The sequence below is a fragment of the Moschus berezovskii genome, chromosome 22 (assembly GCF_049115385.1).
Source record: "Moschus berezovskii isolate FMDL1 chromosome 22, NW_MosBer_1.0, whole genome shotgun sequence".
In the NCBI taxonomy this organism is placed as follows: domain Eukaryota; kingdom Metazoa; phylum Chordata; class Mammalia; order Artiodactyla; family Moschidae; genus Moschus; species Moschus berezovskii.
In genome coordinates this window covers 41,664,497-41,691,637 of record NC_142481.1, presented here as the reverse complement: position 1 = coordinate 41,691,637, position 27,141 = coordinate 41,664,497, and the positions used below count along the sequence as shown (strand labels likewise).

The following is a 27,141-nucleotide window of genomic DNA, read 5'->3' as shown; positions in this document are numbered from 1 at the left end:
GACTTACTGTTTAAAACCAACCAATAATCTCTTGAACTTTCATATATACACAGACTCTCAGAGTTTGAAGGGAGTCCCATATTTGATTTTGTCACTTCTACATAGTATCATTTTACAGCGTCCTGAAAGATGTGCAAAAGGACATCGGTCTTTAGCCAGTCATCATTCCACCACCAAACTTCAGGCTTATTTTAAGGAGGACTATCATATTATTTTCCTCTAAATGAAAAATATGCCATACAGCTACTCATCTTTCCAAAACTCCCTCGAAACAAATGGTATCATAAGATTATCATTTATTGGAGTTTCCTCCTGGAGTTCAGACTTTTCAAAATATTTCAAAAAAAAAAGTGACTTAGCATTTTATACTAATAATGCCCAAAGCTGGCATTTAAATACGTTGCAGATGTGCCTGTAGCTGTAAGAGATCATTTAACGTCCACAGGGTATATAGAAACTCTATATGCTGCAATACTAGTTTGTATTTTTCCTACTGAGATTAAAGCAAACGTAGAATTTAACAGGAAGATCTTGTTAAAGGTTAATCATAGATCTAAATGAATACCTGTTTTCAAAAGGCATTTATTTTCCTGACAGAGAAAGAAGGTTCCTTAATTTAATATGTTTTACATTCAAAACTATTCTAAAAATTGTGAGGCTTAGTTTTAGACTTTATTTTCTAAGAAAAATAAACACAAAAATCTTAAGTTCAGAAAATATTTCAGTATTTAAAGTAAGTAATTTTACTTCCAAAACTTATCTAGTATACACATATTGGAAAAATTGTCACAACGCCCTACTGGAACCAGAAAATGGACTACAAAGCTCACACATCTGTAAACCAGCTGAGGACTTGAAATACTTAATTTTCCTCTTTGATATTTGAAAGTTCATTGTATTTTGGCATCGGACAGTTAGTTGTCCTCACACAGAAGATAAACAAGTCCAAGAACCTGGATCTTGCCCAGGGTACAGTCTTAACACAATGTTAAAATAATTATGTGTCTAAAACATGTTATCTACTGGTTCCGAGCACACATTCAACAGTACACTCACCAATATTTCCCTCAGTATTATTTTTACTTACTAAAATAATAATAATAATATGAAGGGAAAATTTTTTTGCATAGGTCGATAGAAAATATACGTATTTTTTCATATTTAAAAGTCAAAATTAACTTATCTGTTTTCTCCAGAATTAGTTGGTTTGACTGTTCAACAGTGAGTGACATTTACTGTTACAGAAGGACAGAACATTGTTCAAATAATTTCAATCTCTACTTCTATTTTCAGCTGTAATTCATCTTTTTTCTTGTTTTTAAGCATGTTAATATTTTCAAGATTAAATATATATGAGATATGTATAAATAACAACTAGTATGTGATGACATTAACAAAAAATTAAGCCCCAACAACCCATTCAGCCTCATAGGGTCATACAAACAGCAGGTTTTAATTTTGAATTTTCTTTGTAAGACAAAGGCCAGTAAGTATCTTAGAAAAACTTTCAGTGGTCTAACTGGTAGATGCTTTCTTGAATATTTCCTAAAGTCCTCGGAGTTTAAACTTTTCACAGTACTGCCAAGAAAGGTGACTTGGTGTTTTATACTAAGGGTGCCCAACGAGTAGGCACAGATACAACAAAAGTAATATTTAGAAAACAGTGATAATGAGGTGGCACTTTAAATAAAAATTCAGTTCATTACAGAGTACACCTATTCTGAAACAACACAGCACCTGGAAGTCTTTAATAATTATTCTAAAGTTTTAGGGGCTCTATACATAACGGCTGGGGCTTCCCAGGTCAAACAACCCACCTCCCAGTGCGGGAGGCTCAAGAGATGCAGGTTTGATCCCTGGGTCTGGAAGATCCCCTGGAATAGGAAATGGATGTGAGAGTTGGACTGTGAAGAAGGCTGACCGCCGAAGAATCGATGCTTTTGAACTGTGGTGTTGGAGAAGACTCTTGAGAGTCCCTTATACTGCAAGGAGATCCAACCAGTCCATTCTAGAGGAGATCAATCCTGGATGTTCATTGGAGGGACTGATGCTAAAGCTGAAACTGCAATACTTTGGCCACCTCATGCGACGAGTTGACTCACTGGAAAAGACTCTGATGCTGGGAAAGGCTGGGGGCGGGAGGAGAAGGGGACGATGGAGAATGAGATGGCTGGATGGCATCACCGACTCTGTGGACATGAGTTTGAGTGAACTCCGGGAGTTGGTGATGGACAGGGAGGCCTGGCGTGCTGTGATTCATGGGGTCGCGGAGAGTCAGACACGACTGAGCGACTGAACTGAACTGAACTGAACTGAACTGAACCCGCTTTAGTATTTAGTATCCTTGCCTGCAAAATTCCACGGACAGAGGAGTCCGGCGGGCTGCAGTCAATGGGGTCGCAGAGAGCTGGGCACAACTGAGTGACTAAGCATGACAGATAGTGGTTATCATTATGAGGGGGTATTTCTGATGGTGACAGTGAAAAGGAAAGATCACTTGCTGTTAAGCTGAGAGTGAAGAGTCGATGATATGAAGTGCGTGAAAGTTAAAAGCAACACTGTGATGAATGTGGCCTGGTCTTCAGAAAGGTGTACAATGAAAAACCATCTCAGATCTGCCAGTCAACGTTTTACACAGACGAAACACAGTAAAAGAATGTGGGTGTGTGTGAGAGAGGACAGAGGGAAGGAGATGTCACGGAAAGCTGACGAGGGACGTGAGGATGCTCGAAGGCAAGAGGGAGCTGGAGGCCTTGCTCAGTGGCTGGCCCCAGACCTCTGCGTGCAGAGGAAGGCCTCAGGTTGGTTTCCTCTGAAGAGCAGAGACAGACAGGGCTGATTTTATGAACAATATTTTAAGTGACCTGACCGCCACATAATATGTTCCTGCCCTGTTCTATGCGCCTTGATGGGAACACGGAGTCTTCAGGATGATGACATTTGAACAGAAAGAACAATGCACAGCAAACACATTCAGATGAACTCAGACGGTCATGCACCAATTCATACATGCTGCATTATACATGGTGAAGTGATCTGCAAATGGATATCAAGCACACTAATTAGGTGCCTTGTAAAAATAAATTTCTCATATTTTTCAACAGGGATTTTGAAAAAAAAATATATATAAAATTAAGTTGGAAAATGTGGTTTCTTTTCCTTTTTTTGCAGACATATTATTTAGAATTATGATCAAATCTTTTAAAACTATGAGAAGAGCTGTTGGCCCATCTCTAAGATTAAAAACAAACTAAAATAAATTAGATTTTATGTTGAAAAAAGTAATCCAGCTCTCAAACCTATGTGCCAAGTTTCTCTCATATAATTTGAAACAGTCAAGCAATAAACTCTGGAAGAGGAATTTCTAATGGAAGCCTTGAAAACACTTGACTCCAGCTCTGCTACTGGGTGCCATAATAAATCCAGAAACTTAAAACCTCAAATATACTGGAGAAGGAAAAACTTTCAGTGGTGCTATGTAATGTATAGTCTAATACGAAAGCTTAAGAAGCCAAAACTTGCTCCAGTGAAAGTTTCTAATACTTCACTTCCTAGGCACACAGTTCCTTCCCGCCTTCACACCTGTTAACATTTCTTTCTTGGCTACAGTAAGGAAATATGAATGCTAAAAAAAAAGTTTCTTGATTATTTGATGCAAATATGTTATAATACCATTTTTAGCACCATTTAGCACCATTTAGACGGAGAAGGCAATGGCAAGCCACTCCAGTACTCTTGCCTGGAAAATCCCATGGATGGAGGAGCCTGGTGAGCTGCAGTCCGTGGGGTCGCTATGGGTCGGACATGACTGAGCGACTTCACTTTCACTTTTCACTTTCACACATTGGAGAAGAAAATGGCAACCCACTCCAGTGTTCTTGCCTGGAGAATCCCCAACAGGGGAGCCTGGTGGGCTTCCGTCTATGGGGTCACACAGAGTTGGACACGACTGAAGTGACTTAGCAGCAGCACCATTTAGAAGGGAAGATTTTCCAATACAAAAGGTAGGCTATGAAATTCTGGAAAGTTATTAGGTAAGATATTTATGAGATAGAAGGAAGAGGTTCTTTTTTGAATAATAGTGTTAAGCTGACTTAATTTGGAGGATAAGCTTGAAAACAATCTTAGAATTAAAAAAACTCCACAGTTTTTTTTTTTTAACAGTGGCAGACAGTCTCTAAGCATACAGGTCATTCCTAGCTCTTATTAGGGAAACACATGTGTGCTAAGTCATTTCAGTTGTGTTGGACTCTGTGCGACCCATTGACTGTAGTTTGCCAGGCTTCTCTGTCCATGGGATTCTCCAGGAAAGAATATTGGACTGGGTTGCCATGCTCTTCTCCAGGGGATCTTCCCGACCCAGGGAGTGAACTTGTGTCTGTCTCCTGTCAATAAATGACAGAAACGGTATGCACCTAACAGAAGCAGAAGATATTAAGAAGAGGTGCAAGAATACACAGAAGAACTATACAAAAAAGATCTTCATGACACAGATAACAACAATGGTGTGATCACTAACCTAGAGTCAGACATCCTGGAGTCCAAAGTTAAGGATGTGTCATTACGAACAAAGCTAGTGGAGGTGATGGAATTCCAGCTGAGCTATTTCAAATCCTAAAAGATTATGCTGTGAAAGTGCTGCACTCAATATGCCAGCGAATTTGGAAAACTCAGCAGTGGCCACAGGACTGGAAAAGGTCAGTTTTCATTCCAGTCCCAAAGAACGGTAATGCCAAAGAATGTTTAGACTACTGTACAATTGTACTCATCTCACATGCTAGCAAAGTAATGCTCAAAACTCCAAGCGAGGCTTTAACAGTACATGAACTGAGAATTTCCAGATTTTCAAACTGGATTTAGAAAAGGCAGAGGAGCCAGAGACCAAATTGCCAACATCCTCTGAAAAAGCAAGAGAATTAAAAAAAAAAAAAATCTGTTTCATTGACTACGCTAAAGCCTTTGACTGTGTGGTTCAAACTATGGAAAGTTCTTCAAGAGATGGGAATACCAGACTACCTAACCTGCCTCCTGAGAAATCTGTATGCAGGTCAACAAGCAACAGTTAATACCAGTCATGGAACAACGGACTGGTTCCAAATTGGGAAAGGAGTACATCAAGGCTGTATATTGTCACCCTGCTTATTTAACTTATATGCAGAGTACATCATGAGGAATGCTGGGCTGGATGAAGCACAAGCTGGAGTCAAGTCTGCCGGGAGAAACATCAATAACCTCAGATATGCAGATGATACCACACTTATGGCAGAAAGCGAAGAGGAACTAAAGAGCCTCTTGATGAAAGTGAAAGAGGAGAGTGAAAAGGCTGGCTTAAAACTCAACATTCAAAAAACTAAGATCATGGCATCTGATCCCATCACTTCATGGCAAATAGAAGGGGAAACACTGAAAACAGTGACAGACTTTATTTTCTTGGGCTCCAAAATCACAGCCAAGAAATTAAAAGATGTTTACTCCTTGGAAGAAAATCTATGACAAACCTAGACAGCATATTAAAAAGCACAGATAGTACTTCTCTGGCAAAGGTCTGTCTAGTCAAAGCTATGGTTTTTCCAGTAGTCAGGTATGGATGTGAGAGTTGGACCATAAAGAAAGCTGAACGCTGAAGAACTGATGCTTTGGAACTGTGGTGTTGGAGATGACTCTTGAGAGTTCCTTGGACTGCAAGGAGACCAACGCAGTCAATCCTAAAGGAAATCAGTCCTGAATATTCATTAGAAGGACGGAAGCTGAAGCTCCAATACTTTGGCTACCTGATGCAAAGAACTGAGTTATTGGAAAAGACCCTGCTGGGAAAGACTGAAGGCAGGAGAAGGGGACAACAGAGGATGAGATGGTTGGATGGCATCACCGACACGATGGATGTGAGTTTGAGTAAGCTCCGGGAGTTGGTGATGGACAGGAACGACTGGTGTGCTGCAGTCTTAAGGGGTTGCAAAGTGTTGGACATGACTGAGCAACTGAACTGTACTGTCTCCTGTATTGGCAGGAGACAAAGGTAACAATAGAGTATCACTCCTGAATAGAATTACAGGAGGTTACTAGAAAATTAAATGGAATAAGCTTCACTAAAATAGCTGAGCAAAGTCTATTTGAAAGGTCATGGCTTTGCTCAAAACTGCAACTTTAGTTCATAGATGAAAATAATGCTCCCTCATTTTAGACGCATAAAGGAGAATGTTTGTATGTGTATGCTTATTTGCCTGTGGATTGTATCCTTCTTGTGGTATTGGGGCAAAACATAAATAAGAACTCAATATTTTCTTATTCTCAAACACCTACAGGGAGTGGATGGGGACATTATAAAGGCCTTTCTACATGGACATAATGATACTCTTCTGAAAATAGAGGGAGCACTCCCAAAGACTGGTTGGGGACAGGAAGAACCCAAATCCTGGCTCATCTTCTTAAGGGGCCATTTTGAAGTTCAAGTTTGTGGATTCTGACCAGTAATGAGAATTTGAGAATTATATTCAATATATCAAAAAGCCCAATGAGAAATGTAGATATACTGGCAATTGAGTTGTACAAGTGAACTAAATGCTTTATATTGTTTTTACTTTTTGATAGAATTATAGCAAATCCGTGCAAAATTATAGGCTATGTCACAATTAGCACGATACAAGTTTTAGATTAAAAAACCCCCAACAAATTGATTAAATTAACATATCCTGCTTAGTTAAGAGGCAAAAATCTTTCCGAATCACAAGGTCCCTGGGGTTAAAAGCAACTGTTGTTTCAAAGGACAGAGAACCACTTACTCATTTCAGCCTCTTCATTTCACAGCTAGGGTAGCTAATTGAGGCTTAGAGAAGTAAAGCATTCTGCCAGAGTTTCTACATGAGGGAGTCAGGTCTAAGAGATAAATTCTTCCCACTCTTGTGTTTCCTTCCTCTGAGATGTTCCTAAGTTTTAGCTTTCCTTCCACGATCAAGTATACTCTAATACATTAGTTACTATTAATTTTGATAATTTCTGTGGTTTAAATAAAGTGCCTGGGAAACATGCCAAGCAGCTATCACAAAAAAATCTTAGATAACAGTCATAATAAAAAACATGGGGATAAAAGACAAAGTATTTGAGCTTGATAACTTTTCACTAGGCAAATTCTAAGGTACTCAAAACACCAGTAGGAACTTGTTGGATATATTTTTTAAAGATGACAGATCACCTCTCTGTATCAATGATGTCAACATGGTTGTCCCTAGCCCCAGTTTCCCTTCCATCCGAGAGCCAGATGTGCCCTCTAAATTAGGGGGCTGGGCAATTGGACAAATCCAAATGGAGGGGCACTCTGCAAACAACCATCATCAGTAGCCTGGAAGACTAGGGAACCTCTCGAGAATGAGGGAAACCTAAAAAGTCCTGACGATTAATTACAATACATGGTACTTGGTTGCATACGAGATTAAAACAAAGAAAAACAAAAGAAAAACAGCAATTAAAAACAAAATAGCTATCAAGGCCATTAATGGGACAATGGGGAAATCTGAATATGGACTGAGTATTTAAGATAATGCTATTGTATCATTCACTGTGAAATGTCCTGAATGCGTGATAGGTGTCCTCTGGTTATGTAGGAAGATGTCCTTGTTCATAGAAGGTGCTTAGCAGTGTAGAGAGGGTGACATGATATATGCACCTAACTCTCAGAGAGAGAGAAGACAGAGGGAAGGAGGGGAGTAGGCCTCTGCCTGAGTGGCCAGAATGCAGGACAGGCTGTGTCATTCACAAACATGCCAAGGGGTGAAAGGTATGTGTGTTCAAGGTACTAATTCTTGCAACTTTGCTGTAGGTTTGCCATTTTTCAAAATGAAATGCTGGGAAGACCTCTGAGTGCCAGGAAGTAATCTGCGTCTGTGCACAGCTGGAAAGATGGAGCCCTGAAAGCCAAGCTGCTTTGTATACTGCATGGCTGTAAAAGGTCTCTGTGTTTTTAAGATCCGACAGTGTGCCATCAACCAAAGGGAAGAGGACAAGTCAGAGTGTCTGAAATATTTATGGGTTAAATTTCTTCCAGTGGGACATTATGGCACTTACATGATTTTTAATTAAGAAGGTAAACACCCTAACATTTACTTAAAAAAATAAAAACAACATTTAGTACAAACTAGTTACACATTTGGTAAGAGTGTAAGTATTTTGGGAGTTGAAAAAGTCAGTAAAGGTAAAATCATCCTGATTTTAATGTTCATGTACATGTGTTCACTGGTTACTGCTTTGCATTTAATTTAAGACAGCCTTTTTAATAAGCAGAAAATGTGCATTTTTATATTGTTTAAATTTTAATATGGATTTTTGTTCAAAACAACACAGACATTCAGGCTACTTGTAAATGATACAAGATTTTTTGCTAATGAGGCATTATGTAGAACATATGCAAAAATCACAACTCAGTCTTCCAAAATAGACCACAATAACAGGAAAAAACATGATTTTAATAAAAAAGAGCAGTACTGGGCTTTTACTTCAAAGCAATTAAGGGCTTTGGATAACCAAAAGTTTATGTCAAGCTGATGCCAAACCAAACTGGTCTATTAAACACATACTACGAAGAGTTTCTGTAATATTCTATGAAAAGGCTCTTTGCCATAAATATCAGGCACCACACTCTGAAGATTACAACTACTTTAGGTTCATGTTTGAGAACAAGGAGTCCAACATTCAGATCAGACTTCTAGAATTTCAAATCTGAAATAATGTACCCGTGAAAGAGAAGTTTAAATATGTTTTCCATTTTGTGATTTTTCTCTACAGTAAATTATACCAAGTCTTATATTCTCCCCAACATTTTTCAACAGTTTTCCATTAGTCTCAAAAAAAATTTCTGTTACACATAAAATTCTGAGCTATGTGTAAACATATAAGGAAAAAAAAAGACTTGAAGACCCTTATTTGAAGTCATTTCTTCAGTTTTCAACAACTGTATCTCAAGAAGCAATATGTTATTCACCATAGGTATCCTTCCTTCTAAGCAAATAACCAGTAATTTTCAATTTATATAATCTGTGAGGTAGGGTGTAAGTTGGTTGCTTTCTTTGGTCTCTGCAACAAAAGTTTCTCTAACTAATACTTAGTCTATCCTTCACATTAAGTGACAAAAAATCAGGGTGAATAATACAATCCCCTAAAGAAAGCCTTACTTTGTAAGGAAAGCTTTTCTCTGTGTATATGCTGAAGTCTCCTGCTGACAACACGTATACTGGAAAATATGCAGCCCTGTCTGTTACTCCAGTTCTGCTGTTATCTAGTCCTAGGACCGAAGAGCTCTTGGATTACCCTTTCAATTAACACTGAACACTAGTTCTCAGATGATCATATCATTATGGAAGGAGGAACGGCCAACATAGGTTCAATCTCACCCTTTGGAAATTTAAGAAATATAAAAGAAATTGAGATTCCTGGTGGCTCAGAGGTAAAGAACCCGCCTGCAATGCAGGAGACATGGGTTCGATCCGTGGTTTGGGAAGATCCCCTGGAGAAGGAAATGGCTATCCACTCCAGTATTCTTGCCTGGAGAACTCCATGGATAGAGGAGCCCGGCGGGCTATAGTCCATGGGGTTGCAAACATGACTTAGCGACTGAGCAGGCATGCAACTGAGAAAGTAGTTTGATAACCCTGTATTCAGCTGTTGAGGAACGGCTCCAAGCTTGGGCTTGGACTAATGCACAGTTTTTATATTCAGATAACATTTAAATATGACTGTTGGCAATTCATTAAGATCACCATATTCAGTGTTGGGGTCTTCAGCTCTGTTCTTCACAAGGAACCATTTCTTGGTTTTCCAAGAAGGCTGAAACTCCAATACTTTGGCCACCTCATGCAACGAGTTGACTCACTGGAAAAGACTCTGATGCTGGGAGGGACTGGGGGTGGGAGGAGACGGGGACGACAGAGAATGAGATGGCTGGATGGCATCACCGACTCGATGGACATGAGTTTGAGTGAACTCCGAGAGTTGGTGATGGACAGGGAGGCCTGGCGTGCTGTGATTCATGGGGTCGCAAAGAGTCGGACACAACTGAGCGACTGAACTGAACTGAACTGAAGTTTATTCTTAGGGGAAAATGGGTAACTCCCAGGTATTTAAAACCCTGGTTTAAGACCAGGGTTCAAATTACATTCCCTAATGTGAAGAAAGCTGATCGCCGAAGAATTGATGCTTTTGAACTGTGGTGCTGGAGAAGACTCTTGAGAGTCCCTTGTACTGCAAGGAGATCCAACCAGTCCATTCTAAGGGAGATTGATCCTGGGTGTTCATTGAAACTGGGTGTTCCTGATGCTAAAGCTGAAACTGCAATACTTTGGCCACCTCATGCGACGAGTTGACTCACTGGAAAAGACTCTGATGCTGGGAAAGGTTGGGGGCGGGAGGAGAAGGGGACCACCGAGAATGAGATAGCTGGATGGCATCACCGACTCTGTGGACATGAGTCTGAGTGAACTCTGGGAGTTGGTGATGGACAGGGAGGCCTGGCGTGCTGTGATTCATGGGGTCGCGGAGAGTCGGACAAGACTGAGCGACTGAACTGAACTGAATACAAATATAATTCTCAAAAATACTCATTTTTCTTTTGCTCTGCACTTAGAAGGGTATAGAAATGTCAACATATACAATTTCATTACATAATTTAATTTTACATGTAACTTTTAGGAACAGAAATTAGTAGAGATAATACTAATCTTTCAAATCTCTGAAATAAAGAATCTGCTTTATTTTTTTAAAAAACAAATCTATTATGTATTTTAACTTTTTCAAATATTACCATGTGAGGTTAGTTTGTGAAAAGAGAATTAAACTCTTATTCCAAAATGAAAAAGTGGAAAATCATGCTTGGTTTTTTGAGAACCTAGTCACATGAGCATGATATCACTTGATAAGGGGAAAACCAAACAGAGAATCTAGGACTGGTTTTAAAAAAACATAAAGAAAGAAATAAAAGAAACAAAAAAGATCTAATAGTCATATGCAATGTGTAGACCTCATTTGGATTCTAATTCAAACAAACAGCAAGAAGTCATCTTCAGAGAGGTTGGAATATAAAATAGTTATTAGATGGTGTCAAGGAATTGCTGCTAATTTTGTTAGGTGTGATAATGGCACGGTGATTACGTTTAAAATTCCTTATCAGATAAAGCAAATATACTAAAGTATATACAGGCATGATGACATGATATATGATAGGGGTTAATTAATTACAGAACATGAAGGTGAAGGAAAGATGAAACAAGATAACTGTTAAAGTTGAATGACGAGTACATGAGATTTCAATATATTACTCTTTCTGCCTTTGGATATGCTTGTTCCAAACAAAAAAGAAAAGGGCCAGAAGGAAGAAAATAATTCAAGACAGAATACAGTAAAAAGGTAAAGTCTTACTGGAAGAACAGCATGGAAGCACAAAAATGAGAGAAGAGGTATTAGAAACCAACAAATGACAAGAGAGGATGGGAAAGAAAACACTACATATTATCCAACGTCAAAAATGAAGAGGCAGGACTTCCCTGGTGGTCCAGTGGTTAAGAATGCACCTGCAAGTGCAGGGGACACAGGTTTGATCCCTGGTCTGGGAAGATTCCACAGGCAACTAAGTCCGTTTGCTGAACAACTGAAGCCTACACACCCTAGAGCCTGTACTCCACAACAAGAGAAGCCACTGCAGTGAGAAGCCCACACACTGCAGCAACAAACACCCAGTGCAGCCATAAATAAATAAGACTTGTTAAAAAAAAAAATGTAGGGGCAGCAGGGAGACTAGTGAAGAGCCCCAATGTCACCATAAAGATCAGCATAATTCAGTGCGAACTCTGAATGTAAGGAGAGGTAACATCTTTATGGGATGGAGGAAATGGGTACTGTACTACAGAATTTACTACCTTTTATGGGTGGGAAAGAAACTTGAACAAGGTTGGGCTTATTCACAAGGTATGCCAACAGCTGAGTCCTTGTCATACATATTTTTCTGGGTAGGTACAATCAAATGGTATCAGAGCTTCCTACGGGTTTGGTAAATGAGCAAAGGAAACAAGGTGAGGCAGAGTAGGTTAGGGAAAAATGCCATTAGACTTGAGCTGTTGATAACAGTAGGTCTGGAGCGGGCTTATATGAAGAATGCTAAGTAAAAACATGATTTTTTAAATAGATTAGACTTATCCTTCTATGGCACATGATAAAGTATTTTAAACTAATTTTGACCTTATCAAAGTGCTATTTCTGTTTTAACATACCTTTGATCTGTAGCCTGCTGTTCTCGAAGCTGAAGAAGAGATAACTCAATTTCGTTTTCTTTTCTCCTCAACTGAGTTTTCAGGATCTCCGCCAAGTGCTCTAACTCTTCTATTTGGCCTCTCTGTGACTCAATAACATTTTCTCTGAAATAAAGAATCTGTAGTTTGAGGCAAAATCTGCAGGATTTAAGATCAGTACAAAGAAAGTGCTTCGTAGTAAAGGGCAAGCAAAAGTTAAAAATTTTAGCTTAACTGTCTCTGAACATAGTGAAATAGTAGCAGATTAAATCTGATGGCTTGGGAATACATATGGAAGAATTCAAGGGCTTCCCTGGTGGCTAAGCAGTAAAGAATCTGCCTGCCAGTGCAAGAGATGAGGGTTCGATCCATGGGTTGGAAAGATCCCCTGGAGTAGAAAATGGCAACCCACTCCAGTATTCTTGCCTGGGAAATCCCATGTGCAGAGGAAGCTGGTGGGCTACAGTCCAGCAAGTCACAAAGAGTTTGACAGGACTTTGCAACTAAACAACAACAAAATGAAAGAATTCAAGGTACTGCTTTATATTAGATAATGTCTGAGGCAATGGGTTAGACTGCAGTTCAGTTCAACATAGTATTTTTTGGTTACTTACTACACACTCTGTGGTCTGGTCATCTTCAGATAATTCATGCACCTTTGTTCTTTTATATGCACGCTTGCCTATACCACCCAAAATAACACTTTATAGAGAGAAGGCAAGAAATTTGCAAAACGTAACTTAGTGGTCTTTGGTTTATATTTTCTCTCTACCAGGTCTGGCAGCATCCCAGTGTACTGAGCCTCAGCACTGGTCTGAACCCCGGCTTTTCTGCTAACAGGTACAAGGTAGGGCTAGTCTTTTAGTTTTATTCCCTCACAGGCAATCATTACTGTAATTGGTATTTAAAATATTCAGAAGAAAAAAATTAAGCCCATATTATTCTTAAGCAGCTATCTAAAATATGATATTCTTTGCCTGTTTTCTCTCCTTATTTAGAATTGTGACTTTTTGATGGTCCAGGTGAAGACCTGTACTGTAGATAAGGTAGATTCTTATCTTTATTTGTGAGACTTACAGACACTGAGATTACCATGAGGCTTTCATTAACAGAAAAGTAAGCTAAATGGGGCAGAAGTAACTTTTTTGAAACCAAAGTATGATGAAGAATCAAGTACTGTAGAATCACAGTGAAACAAAATCTGAAATCCATATGTATTTGATAGTTGCAAACTTTTAAGCCACTCCCTCCAATTCTTTTTCTAAACCACAGAAAGGCTAATTAATTCATGATCTAAAAACAAAAACAAAAAAAAAAAAGAAAAAAACTATCTGTAATTCTTCTGAGAATGAAAATGTTGCCTCTAAAGCTTATACTATTCTAAATGATGGGGCTTTATGCCATTTCTTTGAGGGGGAAGTTATAATAAAGAGAATTATTCTGTCTCTATATGCTTCCATTGATGCAGTTGGTTAAGATATTAATTTTCCTCACTGTACTGCAAGCATACCTGTTTTTGACTCACAGATCTAGCTGGAGGAAATTTTTTGTACATAAGCCAATTTTGTTTAAAATAAAGGAGAGGGATGGATCAAAAGAGACACGATCAATACAGTGGTCTAAAGATATCACAAAAAGCATACATACAAATTTCTTATTTCTCCTCTGGCTTCTTTGAGTAAACTGTTGCTACATTTTGTAGGCGTGGGTTGCACAGTTTCTGCTACATCTGTATCTTGGAATTTAATACCTAAAAATAAATTAATAGGATCATACAAGTGAAGTTAGAAAAGAAGGACCCTTGATTTGCTATCGTAAGGAAATCTGTAATAAACAAGTCTCTTCCATACTGAGAGATGCAGGCTCTACAGTACAGAGAATTAGACATACATTGCCAAAGGAACTGTTAGATCTCAGCCACCAGCTGGCATTAAATAAAGCACAGCACCAAGTACTGCTCATTTAACAAATTCTACTATGTAAACCAAATTACCCACAAATACTTTTATTCAGCTTAGATTTAGAACTTCGGAAGTAAATTCTGAAAGAACCAAAGTTTTAAATTTAGGTCTTTACAATATAAACTGAGGTATGAAGGAAAAAGTTTTCAAAACCATGATTTATTTTTTAGTATTTTTGATAAAGGTTTTTTGATTTTTAAATTACTCATTCACACCATTTGACTTTACATTCTGAAACTTATCCTTATTTGTGTGACTCATAGATACTGTGAACATAGTAAAAATGTTTCCTCTATTTTGATTTATTTTACCTTAATAAGAAAATCCATATTTCAACAAAGGTAAGTTGAGATCATTAATAAGATTCCAAACAAAACATTTTGTTGCTGCACTGAATACAATTTTGCTTATAAAAATAATTATATGTAATTTTTATAAAACTAATCCATTGTTAAAAATAATGAGACATTCTTTTAATTATAAAAGCTACTTCACACTTATACAATAATTAAATGATTAGCTTTTGGTAAATAAAGTAAGTGAATACAAAGAAAATTTTAGTCTATATAAGTAACATTTTCAAGTCTCTTCTGTTCTGTGGCCGTTCTATAAGGAGAAACTTCTATCAAACAATTTAGATAGAAATTCATAGCACTAATATCTTGTCATGCTAATCTAATATTTGGGCATTGTCTTTATTTAGGATAAATAGACCATAGGGATCATCTTTCCCAAGTCACAGGTGACAAAACTAAGGTTCATAGAGGATAAATGACTATTTAAAGGTAAAACAAATCATGGTATACCTACCATCTCCTGAACTTTCTTCTAATCTGGTGTTATCATTCCATTTTACAGATGGGGAAAATGAGGCTCTGGGAAGTCAAGTGCTCTCTTGATGTAAAAAGTTAACTAGCAGTCAAATGTATTTTTGATTTATAATTCATTATGATTACTTTGATTATATTCAAAGCCTATTGCCAATCTCACATAGCTCAGAGTAGCCAAGCCCTTTCATCCTGCAGCTGCCTCTTGCCTGCATGGAGGCCTTATTGACTTCAAAGGAAACCTGTCTAGGGAACAGATAGTGTTAACATTTTGGCTTGCAGAAAAAAAAATAGGACAAATTTTTCTCTTTTTCTGTTCAGATGGTGTTTTTTATTCCCTCGATGAATTGAAATGAAAGTTTTACATGATTTTTTATTTCCCTAAAAATGTTTGGTCTTTATGTGAAGCATATTCCAAACGAAGATGAATTAGAACTAACATTCTATTTCCTTCCCTGGTAGTTGTAATGAAAAAAAATTGAAATATTTATTAACTTTTTGCTTCATTAAAAATAAAGTCTGTGGGTGGAGAGAGCAATTTTTATTAGAAATACGTAGGTTCTGTGTATAGTCCTGAGTCTTCTATATGCAACTGAAAAGCTTTGTAAGCTGGGTAGGTTTTAGGTGATTCATTTTCAACATAAGGAAAGTGATTGACCAATGATGATTTTTTGGAGCTGGAAGAGACTTTTAGGGTCACTTGTTTACATCCTTTCATTCTACATGTAAAGAAAACTCAAGTTCAGAATCTCCAGAAAACTTGTCCAAGGCCACCAAGAACCCAACTTTTAAAAACCCTAGTTATGTGCACATTCCACGGTCAAGCTGCCTCCCATGATGAGAAAGATTTAAACAATTCTGTACAATTTATGGAAGGCCTTTGGACAAAGAACTTAAGTGTGATCATTCAGAACAACAGTGTGACCATATAAGCAAACTAGTGGTTTCTCCATTTGCCTGAGTCAATGCGATTTTCATAACTGACTATAAAAACCAACTAAAACTAAACTAATTTCATATGAGTTTCTTTTACCCGTTAGGATGAATACTTATGTTCAATGTTTTACTAGACAGATTTGAGCATGATCTAGTGATTCTTATATAAAATGACCTTCATGTTAATGTGATTTTATCAAAAAGTCAAAAAACAATTAAACTCTGTGTGTGTGTGTATGTATGTATGTGAGTGTAAAACAACCTATTAAACTTAGGATTTAATGTAAGCTTTACTTTACCTTTCCTGGGGCATTCCTGTAAGCCTGCGTTTTCATTCACTCTTCTACGCCCGGTGTTAACACGAGATTGCACATAACTGTATGGAGTGTGCCTGTGACCCTGGATCTGAAGTTGCTGCTTGGTTGAAATTAGCCTGCTTTTGAGGACTTCATTTTGTCTTTCAAGCTCATGAACTTTCTCTTGCAGCCGCTCAATCATTTCTTCCATTTCCACATCTCTTCCCAACCGCTTGGGGCCGCCACCAACCTGTTCATATCTTTTCTTGTCATTAACTAGCCGTATTAACTTGGTGGCCATTCTAGGGAAATAATAAAAAGATGAAAAGGAATGTGAGAAGTCAGCATAAAATGCATTCTGTTGAAAGGAACATAATCACTGTGAAGACTTCAGTGCAGAACCTGAATAATAAATTTCAGGTTTTGATGTAACTATTACTGCCTGTGAAGAATCCTTTGATGATAATTGAAACCACTGGGCAACAATCTGCTTTATAGCACTGACAAATAACAGTTTCCTAAGGCTTATCATTTAAGGTTAGTAAAGAGAGGACACATATTTACTCCATATGTTCCTCAAATGCAATTTTTAACGCATGACCTTATGTAGGAATGCTGTATGCACTTAAATGTAGCTACAGATTGTGGATGTGGTGGGTTATATCTGCAGGCCACAGTAAGTTAAAACTTTTCAAAAGTGTATTAAGACTATGCAGGTGATATATTGTTTTCAGTTTCTCTGAGATTAAGATATATTACAAATATAAAAATGCTAGAATGCATAGATACATATTAAAAGCCCAATAAAAATTAAAAAGAAACCCAAATGCACCATTAAATGTTGCTCAGTGCTACAGCAACATGACTGTTTAATGGTGGAAAATAATTAGACACAAAAAAAGTATTATTTCAATGTTGCTTTTAAATTTAGACATACACTGTGCTTTTTGACATCTCAGGAGTTTATACCTTTGATTCTTTTAAGTTTTGATAAAAACTGGTTAGACAGAACAAAAGACAGAAAGGGCACATGGGGGTGATGTAATATACACGTACGGAAAACATGCTTGACAGTGAATGGAAAAATCTTGGCAGTACAAGAAAGAAAAGGTGGCTTTGATGAGAGACACAAGTTCAAGACTTTACAAAATTGGTCGCACATCTTCAATAGCTGATTCTAGTTTATAGTGAATCTATTTTTATAAAGACCCAGACAGGAGATTGAAAATAAAAACATACTTCATTTTTCTTTAAATGGAGTTTTGCTTTATTTTAGCCTGGTTATGGACAGAAGCTTTTACTTAAGAGAACAAAAGTGAAATAAAAAAAAAAACCCTTAATAGCTTTGGGATGTCATAGTACAACCTTTTGTTGCCCTGAGCGGAGCGCTTTGTAAAAGCGGTAGTAATACATGTCTATCTACACTTCTGGCTACTCGGCCTACAGCATGTGGCATGGGGGGAGATCTACGCATAACATAATCAGTTAAGATTGTTTTCTCTTTCCCTTGAGGCACATCCATTAAACATGCTTTATAAGGGATATAGGATAATAAAAACCAAGATCCGAGAGTACCACAAACACCCTAGTAAAATAATCAATGGATTAGTTCCTTTTCCACCTAATCCTGAGAAGGATATATCATTGGGAAGTTTGGGCAGGTATTGCAACCTAACAGAGCCATGCGTGCTACCCAGCCCTCTTGGAACCTCAGCCCCACCAAAGGCAGCTGCCATAGAGAGATGGTGGCCGCTTAAAGAGATGTCAACCTAAATATCTGAATCTTCTGTTACACAAAGACTTTCACACAGAGATTGAGATTACGTTCAAAAGAAAGACATAGATTTAATGTGAAAAAGTGGTCAACATCTTGGGAAAAGTAAACAACTCCAGTTTTTAAGGCAAGAGGAGTACACCCGTAGAGGCTTACAATTCCTCCAAAGATACTGAAGGAAGCTTCGCCAAGAAAGATAAGATTGCTTATCTTTGTCCGGTGATAGCAACAATATTCATTTGATTATTTTCTATTAGTGAAATAAGTGACCAGGTAAAGTTTGAGTACGTCTATAGAAAGGTAGTTTTTCAAATCTACATTTATTCTAAAGTAAGTGAATCTAATTATATCTTAAGGATAAAGTTCTATCCATGTATCTATGTAGTGTCAGTGGTATGAAATTGAGAAGGAAATTAGAGCTTTGGGTTATACTGGTCACTGGATCACTACTCGCAGGACTGGGTAAAATAAAATCCCTGGGGGTTAAATGGCTTGAACATGCCACAGGAGAGTGGCAGAGAGACAAAAGAACAGATGCATACAACTTGACTCCTAGCACAGTGCTTTTTCCATTAAACTATGTAGCTCATTATTAAGTTGTTTTCTACTTTCGAGCTAGGACAAATTACTAATGAGGTCAAGGTTGTGAATTTAATTCTTTTACTGACCAATTAGGTTTACAAAGAAAAAAACTGTTAAGCAGTCACAGACTAAATGCCTCATTTAGACAGGGTGATGGCTATGTTACTGATCAGGAAAACAATCAGGCAAGTGAGTCACATGTCTTGCAAAAAGCCATCATCATGACTCAAAAACCAACTCAAAGTAAAAGCTCTGCACAAAGCAGGTCAGTGGGTCATTAAAACAAAGTCCACAGAGTAGAAACTGACTAGAAGTCATTCCTTTAGAGGCTAAGTTCCAAGCAGAAAAAAATAAACTCTCTTCCTTCTTTGATCACTGTCTCACCTTTCCATTGGATCTAGAACATGAATACAGATCTGTCCATGCTCACATATGAGAATGAACTTTAAGTCACACATTCAGAAAATAGTCAAGTGTTCCTGAACAAGAAAGAATGAAAGATATGTATTCTTAAGAAATAATCCCTGCAGAAATTGTGCACACAAAAGTGACAGTTTCTTCAGAAACAGTAGACTTTTTGAAATAAATATAGATTCTAGATTAATCCAAGCAAAGTAAAATGTTTTTCCTTAGGAAACCACAAATCTTAAAGGAACACGCATTCTAACAAGTTAGAATAGCTAATTACTTTTTTTAAACTTTCATTTTAAAACCAGGACATTAAGAGAACAGATGTTTTGGCCATTTGCTTATTAAACTATAAATATTAAAACAAAAGTTACTTAGAGATATGATACACTCATGGCATTCATAGCTATTAGCTCTTTCTTTCAAACGGGAATTTCAGACATAATAAAAACTCATAATTTTTTTGTTTTACTATACTAGTTTGTAAGATTTTCCATTTTTAAAATTGTATTTATTTACAACCTGCATTGCTCCAAAAAAAAGATTCAAGGTGGGGTTTTCAATTAAGTTTATAGAAAAGTATATCCTCCAAACTTTACAGAGTCAGGAAAAAAAAAAAGCTAAAAGCTTTTTATCATAACCTTTTAATCTTATCCTCTTGCTTGCGGGCATGTTGTTTAAGTAAAATGTTCTCATCGTGCAAACGCAGAAATCTGTCTTCCAGTTCCTCACGACTGATACGTGACACTGCCTGGCGAGACTTCATTGTCCGTGTTGTTGAAGTTTCTGCAAAAATGACAAGGTAATTAATAGTAGGATTACTTAAAAGAGCCTCTAAAAACAATAACTGTTGATAGTAACATAATCTCTGATGCTTCAGAAAATGTTATAGCATTGTTCATGTCACTGATTGGACGTAAGAACAATGGACGTAAGAACAAAAATCTTTGCTATTAATACTTTATATGCAATATTAAGGATTTGAATAACAATAGTTTCCATTCAAAAATGTATTCAAATAACCGTCTTTAAGAACATAAGATGGAACTGATTCAATAAAGACTTCAATTTGTATGTTGAAAAAAACTAAACTAAAAGGGTATCTGGAAATATTTTTTTTTTTGCAAAGGTAAGAGTTATAACAAAAACAATATGATTATGATATTTTTCTGAGCTACGGGTGTTGCCTTATAGAAAATAAACTATAAAATCTGCAAGACCAAACAAACAAAAACCTTTGCAAATCATTTATAAGCTATCACATATTTTTAAAGAACTTTTATACCTTTTAGCAGGTGTGTATGATATTTCTTTTACATATGCTTAAATTTGATATTTTCCTGTGAAGCAGGTCAATTTTCAACAGTCCTCCACAAGAAACAAAGAACAAATGGACAAAGATTAAAGCCCTATGAGGAGGTTACTGAGGGCAAGGATTGAACTTAGGGTATCAAATACTAAAAAATAGCCTTGCACACTTAAAATTTCTTTGTATTTGAATCCCCGATAGTCCATTAAAGATCTAAAGCAAAGCTGATACAGTCTATTTACTTTTAACAATAAAAACTGTACAGTCAAATTTATTTTTTTCAATGAATAATATTTTGACCACCTTTCTTTAGTACTTCAAGGTGGCTACCTGTAATACTTTGATTAACAAGCTTGTAAAGACTTAGTGGAATATATTTTACATCATAGGCTTCTCAGTGAGAAATGCTGTGGCATGACAGCATGGCTGACATACTGTACACACAAATACAGCTCTACACTCTAAATTGTTCCTTAAAGCAGTACTTTTCTTTTTCAATTTGAAAGTGCTTTTTAGCTCCATAGCAACCACTAAGTGATAAAAGGACAAAGAAAACCTTTAATGTGTATTAATTTGATAAAACAAAGTCAATATCTCTTGGATAAACAAACCATTTTGAGATACTCTACTTGAAAGGCAAACTTTTTAAAATATGGCATTTCCTCCCATATAAAACTTAAGCATAAAGAAACATTTTAATGGTGAATGTGATTTAAACCAGGCAATTCAGTTTGGAGGCTTGGTACTCTCTGTGTAGTTTCTACTGATGTGTGGAATTTTAAGAAGATGATTTATAACAATTCTTTATCAGAACAGAGGGGGATTTTACATTTTCTATGAGCTGTTGATAATTGATCCATGCAGTAAAATACCATATGTTGTTCTAAATTCTCCATCTTCTTGTTTAGTCCAATCAAGAGCTATATAGTCCCTTAAATGGCTTTGTTTGTATGAATATCAGAAATACTTTAAAAGTAAAGAAGTTACTGATCAAAGTTCATAACTGTAATATATAGCAGCTGGCCATACCTTGCAACCCTCCCATGCCAAAGAGATTTAGACCTATATCCTTCACAGGCAGGTCTCCTGCAGTCTCATCAGCTGGACCAGACATTGCCTATCTGTGGAGAGGAGAAAATTCAAATAAAACCTTTCCAAGTTGTAACATTAAGTATGCAATGGAATGAACCAAATAAAATGAATAAGGCACTAGAACTTTAATGGACATCTTATTGCCCACATGTGCTGCTTGAAGAAGATGAAAGCTTCTATTTTAAAAGTAATACTACATTCAATCATGGAGCCAGTGTTCCTTTCAACAGTATATTTCCTATAGTTTGCTGAGGAAATGAGGTAAGATTATCATTCTTCCTTCTCCCTTCTTTTTCTTCCTCTGTTTGGAAAAAAAAAAACACAAAACCTTCCCGCAACTGAAGAAAGACCTCCTCCCCATCCTCCATCCCTTTCTCTGCTCCCCAAAAGAAAGCAGGTATCAAAATACTTCAGTCAGGAACTTGATTCAAATGGTTGTTCTATTACTTACTGGCTGGTCAAGTCACTAATCATGTGGAGAAAGCAATTTAATCTTAAAAGTGGAGAAAACAACACCTATTCTCACAGAGTTATTTTAAAGGTACATGACATGGTAAATTAAAGGCAATTAATACATTTGCCTGGGATGTTAATGTCACTTGAATACTAATCTTCAGCTTGATGTACAAAGGAGTTGGTAGTTTCCTGCGAAAGAGGTTTCATAAATTTACCAGCTGAATTTGTTTTTGTTGTGTCTTTTGTTGCCATGAAGCCTATGTCCCAGGGCTTCCTACCTCCACATACAGGCTGTCCAGCTAATTCTGGCATTTTTAGTTTCTGTTCTTTACAGAGATGCAACAAAGTAATTTAGTTTTATATATGGATGTGAGTGGTTCATGCTCACATGTTTAGTAATGCAAAGAACCAGTGAAGATGGCCTAAGGCAGAGGTTCCCAATCTCTAGCATGTTGGTCCTAGAATACAGTCTGAGAGAATAAAGCGATTTGTCTCATTCACCTCTGTATTCTCAAACGCTGGGACAGAGCTGGGCACATGGCTGGCATTCACTAAATAGTTGTCGAATGAATGAATGGAGTCCTTGGGGCTTCAGGGTCTGGAGCCATAGGTGGTTTCCAAAATCTTGTATGCATTATGTGTATACACATTATCTTTTAGAGACAGGGTTAATAACTTTTATTATAATTCATCAACGTTGCAGACCACTGAGTTTTTACTGTGACGTAAACAACTAACAGACATATGCCTGAGAGATCATCTACTACTTTTGGAAACACTCCTAAATGAGAGGACAATTTAGGAACCAAATTATCAAGAAGTTTAAACATAGGATAACTGTGAAAATGATAACTTTTCCATAGTACAATTATGGTGGCTTTTATAATAACAATAATGAAGGTGATGGTATTAACATTAATTGAATGCTTAGTAAGATGTGCCAGGCACTCTTGAGATTGTTACTCAAATGTGTCCTACTTTATAAATGAAGAAACCAAGACACAGCTCAGGGAACTTGCCCAAGGTCACACATCTATGAAGTATCTGTTTGGCGCTACTTTTGATGGTCACAAGTGGGAAGCAGGCAGGTGGTGTTACTGGCATCTAGCCGTCAGAGATAATGCTAAATATCGCAGAAGTCCCCAGCCTTTTTTGGCACCAGGGACCGGTTTCATGGAAAACAACTTTTCCACGGACCAGGGTAGGAAGGATAGTTTCAGGATGATTCAAATGTGTTACATTTACTCTGCACTTTATATTTCTATTATTATTGCATCAGATCCACCTCAGATCATCAGGCACTAGATCCTACTATAGTGTACAGGAACCACAAAAAAGAATTATCTGGCCCCAAATGTTAATAATGCCAAGGTTGAGAAATACATAATGCATGATGCTGCAATGCCTCCCCAAGAGTTTTATACAATCATTCCTGGTTCACTACGTGCCACTCACTGTTCTCTAGATTCGTGAAATCCATCATAACCTTGCCCTGCTCAAGCTCTTTGCACTAGCTGGTTCCTCATTCTTTGGGGCTCAGCTCAAACATCATTTTTTTCCCAAGAAGCCTTCCCTTAGCATCCTGTGCTACGGTACTCTTCCTCCCAACTTTAGCACTGTTAATTTCTTTTACAGCCATCATCTTCACTTGAGATTATTACGTGTGCAAAAGAAGTCGCTTCAGTCCTCTCCAACTCTGTGCAACCCTATGGACTGCAGCCCGCCAGGCTCCTCTGTCCATGGGATTCTCCAGGCAAGAATACTGGAGTGGGTTGCTGTGTCCTCCTCCAGGGGATCTTCCGGACCCAGGGACCGAACCCGCATCTCTTATGCCTAATTGCATTGGCATGTGGGTTCTTTACCACTAGCGCCACCTGGGAAACCCGAGAGGATCATATTTACTGCTATTTACTATCTTCACTGGTCTTTCCTGGTGGCTCAGACGGTAGGTAAAGTCTGCCTGCAATGCGGGAGACCCGGGTTTGATCCCTGGGTCGGGAAGATGCCCTGGAGAAAGAAATGGCAACCCACTCCAGTATTCTTGCCTGGAAAATTCCATGGATGGAGGAGCCAGGCGAGCTACAGTCCATGCGGTCGCAAAGAGTCGGACACAACAGAGCGACTAACACTTGCACTTATTTGCACTATCTTCATTACTACCTCCTCTACACTAATAAAGTAGAAGCATCTTGAGACCCGCATTGGTCCTGTTCCTACCTGGTAGAGAACAGTGCCTCAGGGTACAGTGTGGACGCCAGTATTCTTGTTTATGGAATGAATACATGAATACTTGGTAAAGAGTAAACAAAGTCTCCACCGTCACGGAGTTCATAGGCTATGGGGTACTCACGATAAACAAATAATTGTAAATAATAAAGCAATAAGTTACTTGGGAGGCCTAGGAGTTTCTCAATCAACTCCTTGCTGCTGTTCAGTCGCCAAGTCGTGTCGGACTCTTCGCGACCCCATGGGCTGCAGTTCTCCATGCTACTCTGCCTCCACTATTTCCCCGAGTTTACTCAAATTCATATCTACTGAGGCAATGAGCGAACTGCTTGCAGGTGACCTTTTGCCTGAGGAAGGACCTGGATAAGCACTGTACTTAGCCTCACCCCTCAACAACTAAGGTTCAGGGTTGGGGTAGAAAATTTCAAACAGATGCTGGGAGTCGGGATAATGGGCGGGCTGTGATTCAGGCCTGAGTAGGTGAGGTGTCTCGTGCTGGGCTGCTCTTCACGTGAGCAGAACGCCAAGGCCTTCTCCAGGAGGTATCGCAGACCCCACGACCCCGGCCCGTGCTAGAGGTAGAGGGTCGGCTACCTGCACCCCTCTCCTCCCCGGGTGTACTCACCGCCACTCTCTCCCAGCCGCTAGCTACCGTTGCTATAGCGCCGACGGCATGTGAGGCGGCCGGCCGAGAGGAGCACGGGAAAAACATGGCAGGCACCGTTGCCTTCTGGGAATTGTAGTTCTTTTCGGACCTTCTCCGGGCCGCTCGCTGAGCAGCGGACTACGCTTGCCCAGCTGTCGGACCTGGGAAATTCTCTAGCTTCCAACCCCGAGGCGCATTCCGGACTTACCGCGGTGCACCCTGGGAGTGGTAGTTCTCTCCTTTCCGAGGGAGAATGGCGCCAGGCGGGAGCAGGACGCTAACAGAACTACATGGAGGAGGCGGGGTCCAGGGCTAGAAATCTACGCGGTTAGTAGTGGCGAAGGCGGCTATATCGGCAGCATGAAGCGGACCCAGACGGCCGAGGAACGCGAGCGCGAAGCTAAGGTATTTCGGGCCCAGCCGAGTCTGGGCTCTTTCGTGCACTTGTAGCTGGGGTCTGGGAACCGGAAGGGCTTGGTTGGATGGCAAGCGGACCCACGGTCTTAAGCGAAGGGGTTACAAGGCCTTGTCAGCAAGGGAGCCAGAGACTTTGGGGGCTTTGAATACGTGCTGCTCGGGATGCAGGCCTAGTCCTAGTGGATCGACTCACACGAGAATTAAGACACCCATTTCCTTGTCCTGCTTCTGCACTTCATTCCTTGGTTTAGTTTGTAGCCACCCTTGTGCCTCAGTTTACCGGACTCTTGGATGCTTGTGATCATATCAGTTGTGCTTTCCTCTTCGGTAGTGATTTCTGTGGATTGAGATCGGGTGAGGTGAGATAATCTATGTGATCAGATGTGTGTGTTTGAAACAGTTGTCTATGTTCTGTGCCTTGCGCACACCGGATGTGGAGCTTTAACTACAGTACCGTTTTCTACTTTGGCGGGGTTCACGCTGTAGCAGTGGTTGTTCCAAGGGATGACAGTAATAATTGTTACGGAATTTTCTTTTTTTAGCATTTATTACGCATCAGACTCTGCGGTTCCATAATATTTATATTATTTCATATTTTTATCACAGCAGATTGCAAGATAGATATTATACAGATGGAATATCAAGAGTCCTGTTTTACAGCTGAAGACTTGAGGCTCAGAAGAATTGAGTGTTTCTCTCATTCCCCAAATCAAGTCCTATCAATTTGTCTAAAAATATTGGTAACCTGTTCACTTTTCTCCTTCTTCACCACATTGGACCAGGCTACCATTACCTCTTCAATGGACTGTTCCAGTGATCTCCTTATTGGTCTATATTCACTTCTGGATCCAATCACTCCTTGGTCCCCTTTTGTCCCACCTTCCACAAAAGACACTTCTTCACAATGTAGTGTGTGAACTTTTCAAAATGCAAATACAGTCATGGCCCTTTCCTTCTTACCTCCTCTGTCAACCAACTGTTTAAAAATCTTTCATGGGATTCCTTGGTGGTCCAGTGGGTTTCCTGCAATGACTTGAGTTTGATCCCCAGTGGGGAAACTAAGATCCTGCAAGCTGGGTGGCATGGCCAAAAGAAAAAAAAAAATCTTTCATGGCTTTCTGTTGCTCTTAGGATAAAAAGGAAACGTCACATGACCTACAGTGTTTTGCACAGTGAAAACTCTACTTGCATCATCCACAACCTCAATGAATGTGACCCCTCTCTGCTCCCTGCCCATCAACCACATTGGCCTTCTTAGAAGTTCCTACTTGCCCTGCTTTATCTGGTTACAGGGTGTTTTTGTTTTTTTTTTTGTTGTTGTTCAGTAACTAAGTCATGCCTGACTCTGTGATCCTGTGGACTGTAGCACTCCAGACTTCCCTGACCTTCACCATCTCCCAGAGTTTGCTCAAATTCATGTCCATTGAATCAATGATGCCATCCAGCCGTCTTGTCCTCTGTCTTCCATCCCTTCTCCTCCTGCCTTCAGCCTTTCCCACCATCAGTGAGTCGGCTTTTTGCATCACGTGGCCAAAGTATTGGAGATTAAGCTTCAGCATCAGTCCTTCCAATGAATATTCAGGGCCTTTATACATACTGTTTATTGCTCACCCTGTATTAGGCAATTATTGGAAGTGAGAGCCATTGGTAAATGAACCAGATGCTGTTTATGCTGTCAGAAACTGGAGTCCTCAAGTGAACTCACTTTGTCTTAGGGCAGTACCTCTATGGATTGAAGATATAAAATATACTGTATTATAACCTGAGTTAGGGCTTTGCTGGTGGCTCAGTGGTAAAGAATCTGCCTGCAATGCAGGAAATGTGGGTTTGATTCCTGGGTTGGGAAGATCCCCCAGAGAAGGAAATGGCAGCCCCCTCCAGTGTTCTTGCCTGGGAAGTCCCATGGATATAGGAGCCTGGTGGGTTGCAGTCCATGGGGTCACAG

The 27,141-nt window shown here is 38.8% G+C and overlaps 2 protein-coding genes across 4 annotated transcripts in view; one reads left to right on the top strand and one right to left on the bottom strand.

The window, feature by feature from the left end:
* Positions 1–24,855, bottom strand: part of RPGRIP1L (RPGRIP1 like) — a 108,889-nt gene extending 84,034 nt beyond the window's left edge. Inside the window, exons 1-6 of the mRNA XM_055412759.2 lie at positions 24,759–24,855; positions 21,389–21,480; positions 19,692–19,836; positions 16,290–16,588; positions 13,914–14,016; positions 12,249–12,392 (exon numbers count right to left, since the gene is read on the bottom strand). Coding sequence (XP_055268734.2) covers positions 12,249–12,392; positions 13,914–14,016; positions 16,290–16,588; positions 19,692–19,836; positions 21,389–21,473 — 776 coding nt within the window. The 5' untranslated portion in view covers positions 21,474–21,480; positions 24,759–24,855. The remainder of the gene's footprint in view (positions 1–12,248; positions 12,393–13,913; positions 14,017–16,289; positions 16,589–19,691; positions 19,837–21,388; positions 21,481–24,758) is intronic.
* Positions 24,856–25,019: 164 nt separating this feature from the next.
* Positions 25,020–27,141, top strand: part of FTO (FTO alpha-ketoglutarate dependent dioxygenase) — a 439,075-nt gene continuing 436,953 nt past the window's right edge. For 2 of the 3 annotated variants that reach the window (XM_088830202.1, XM_088830203.1), the window contains exon 1: positions 25,020–25,184. In XM_088830202.1, the coding sequence (XP_088686328.1) occupies positions 25,140–25,184 (45 nt within the window). In that variant the 5' untranslated portion in view covers positions 25,020–25,139. The remainder of the gene's footprint in view (positions 25,185–27,141) is intronic. The other variant, XM_055412757.2, reaches the window with a different exon arrangement.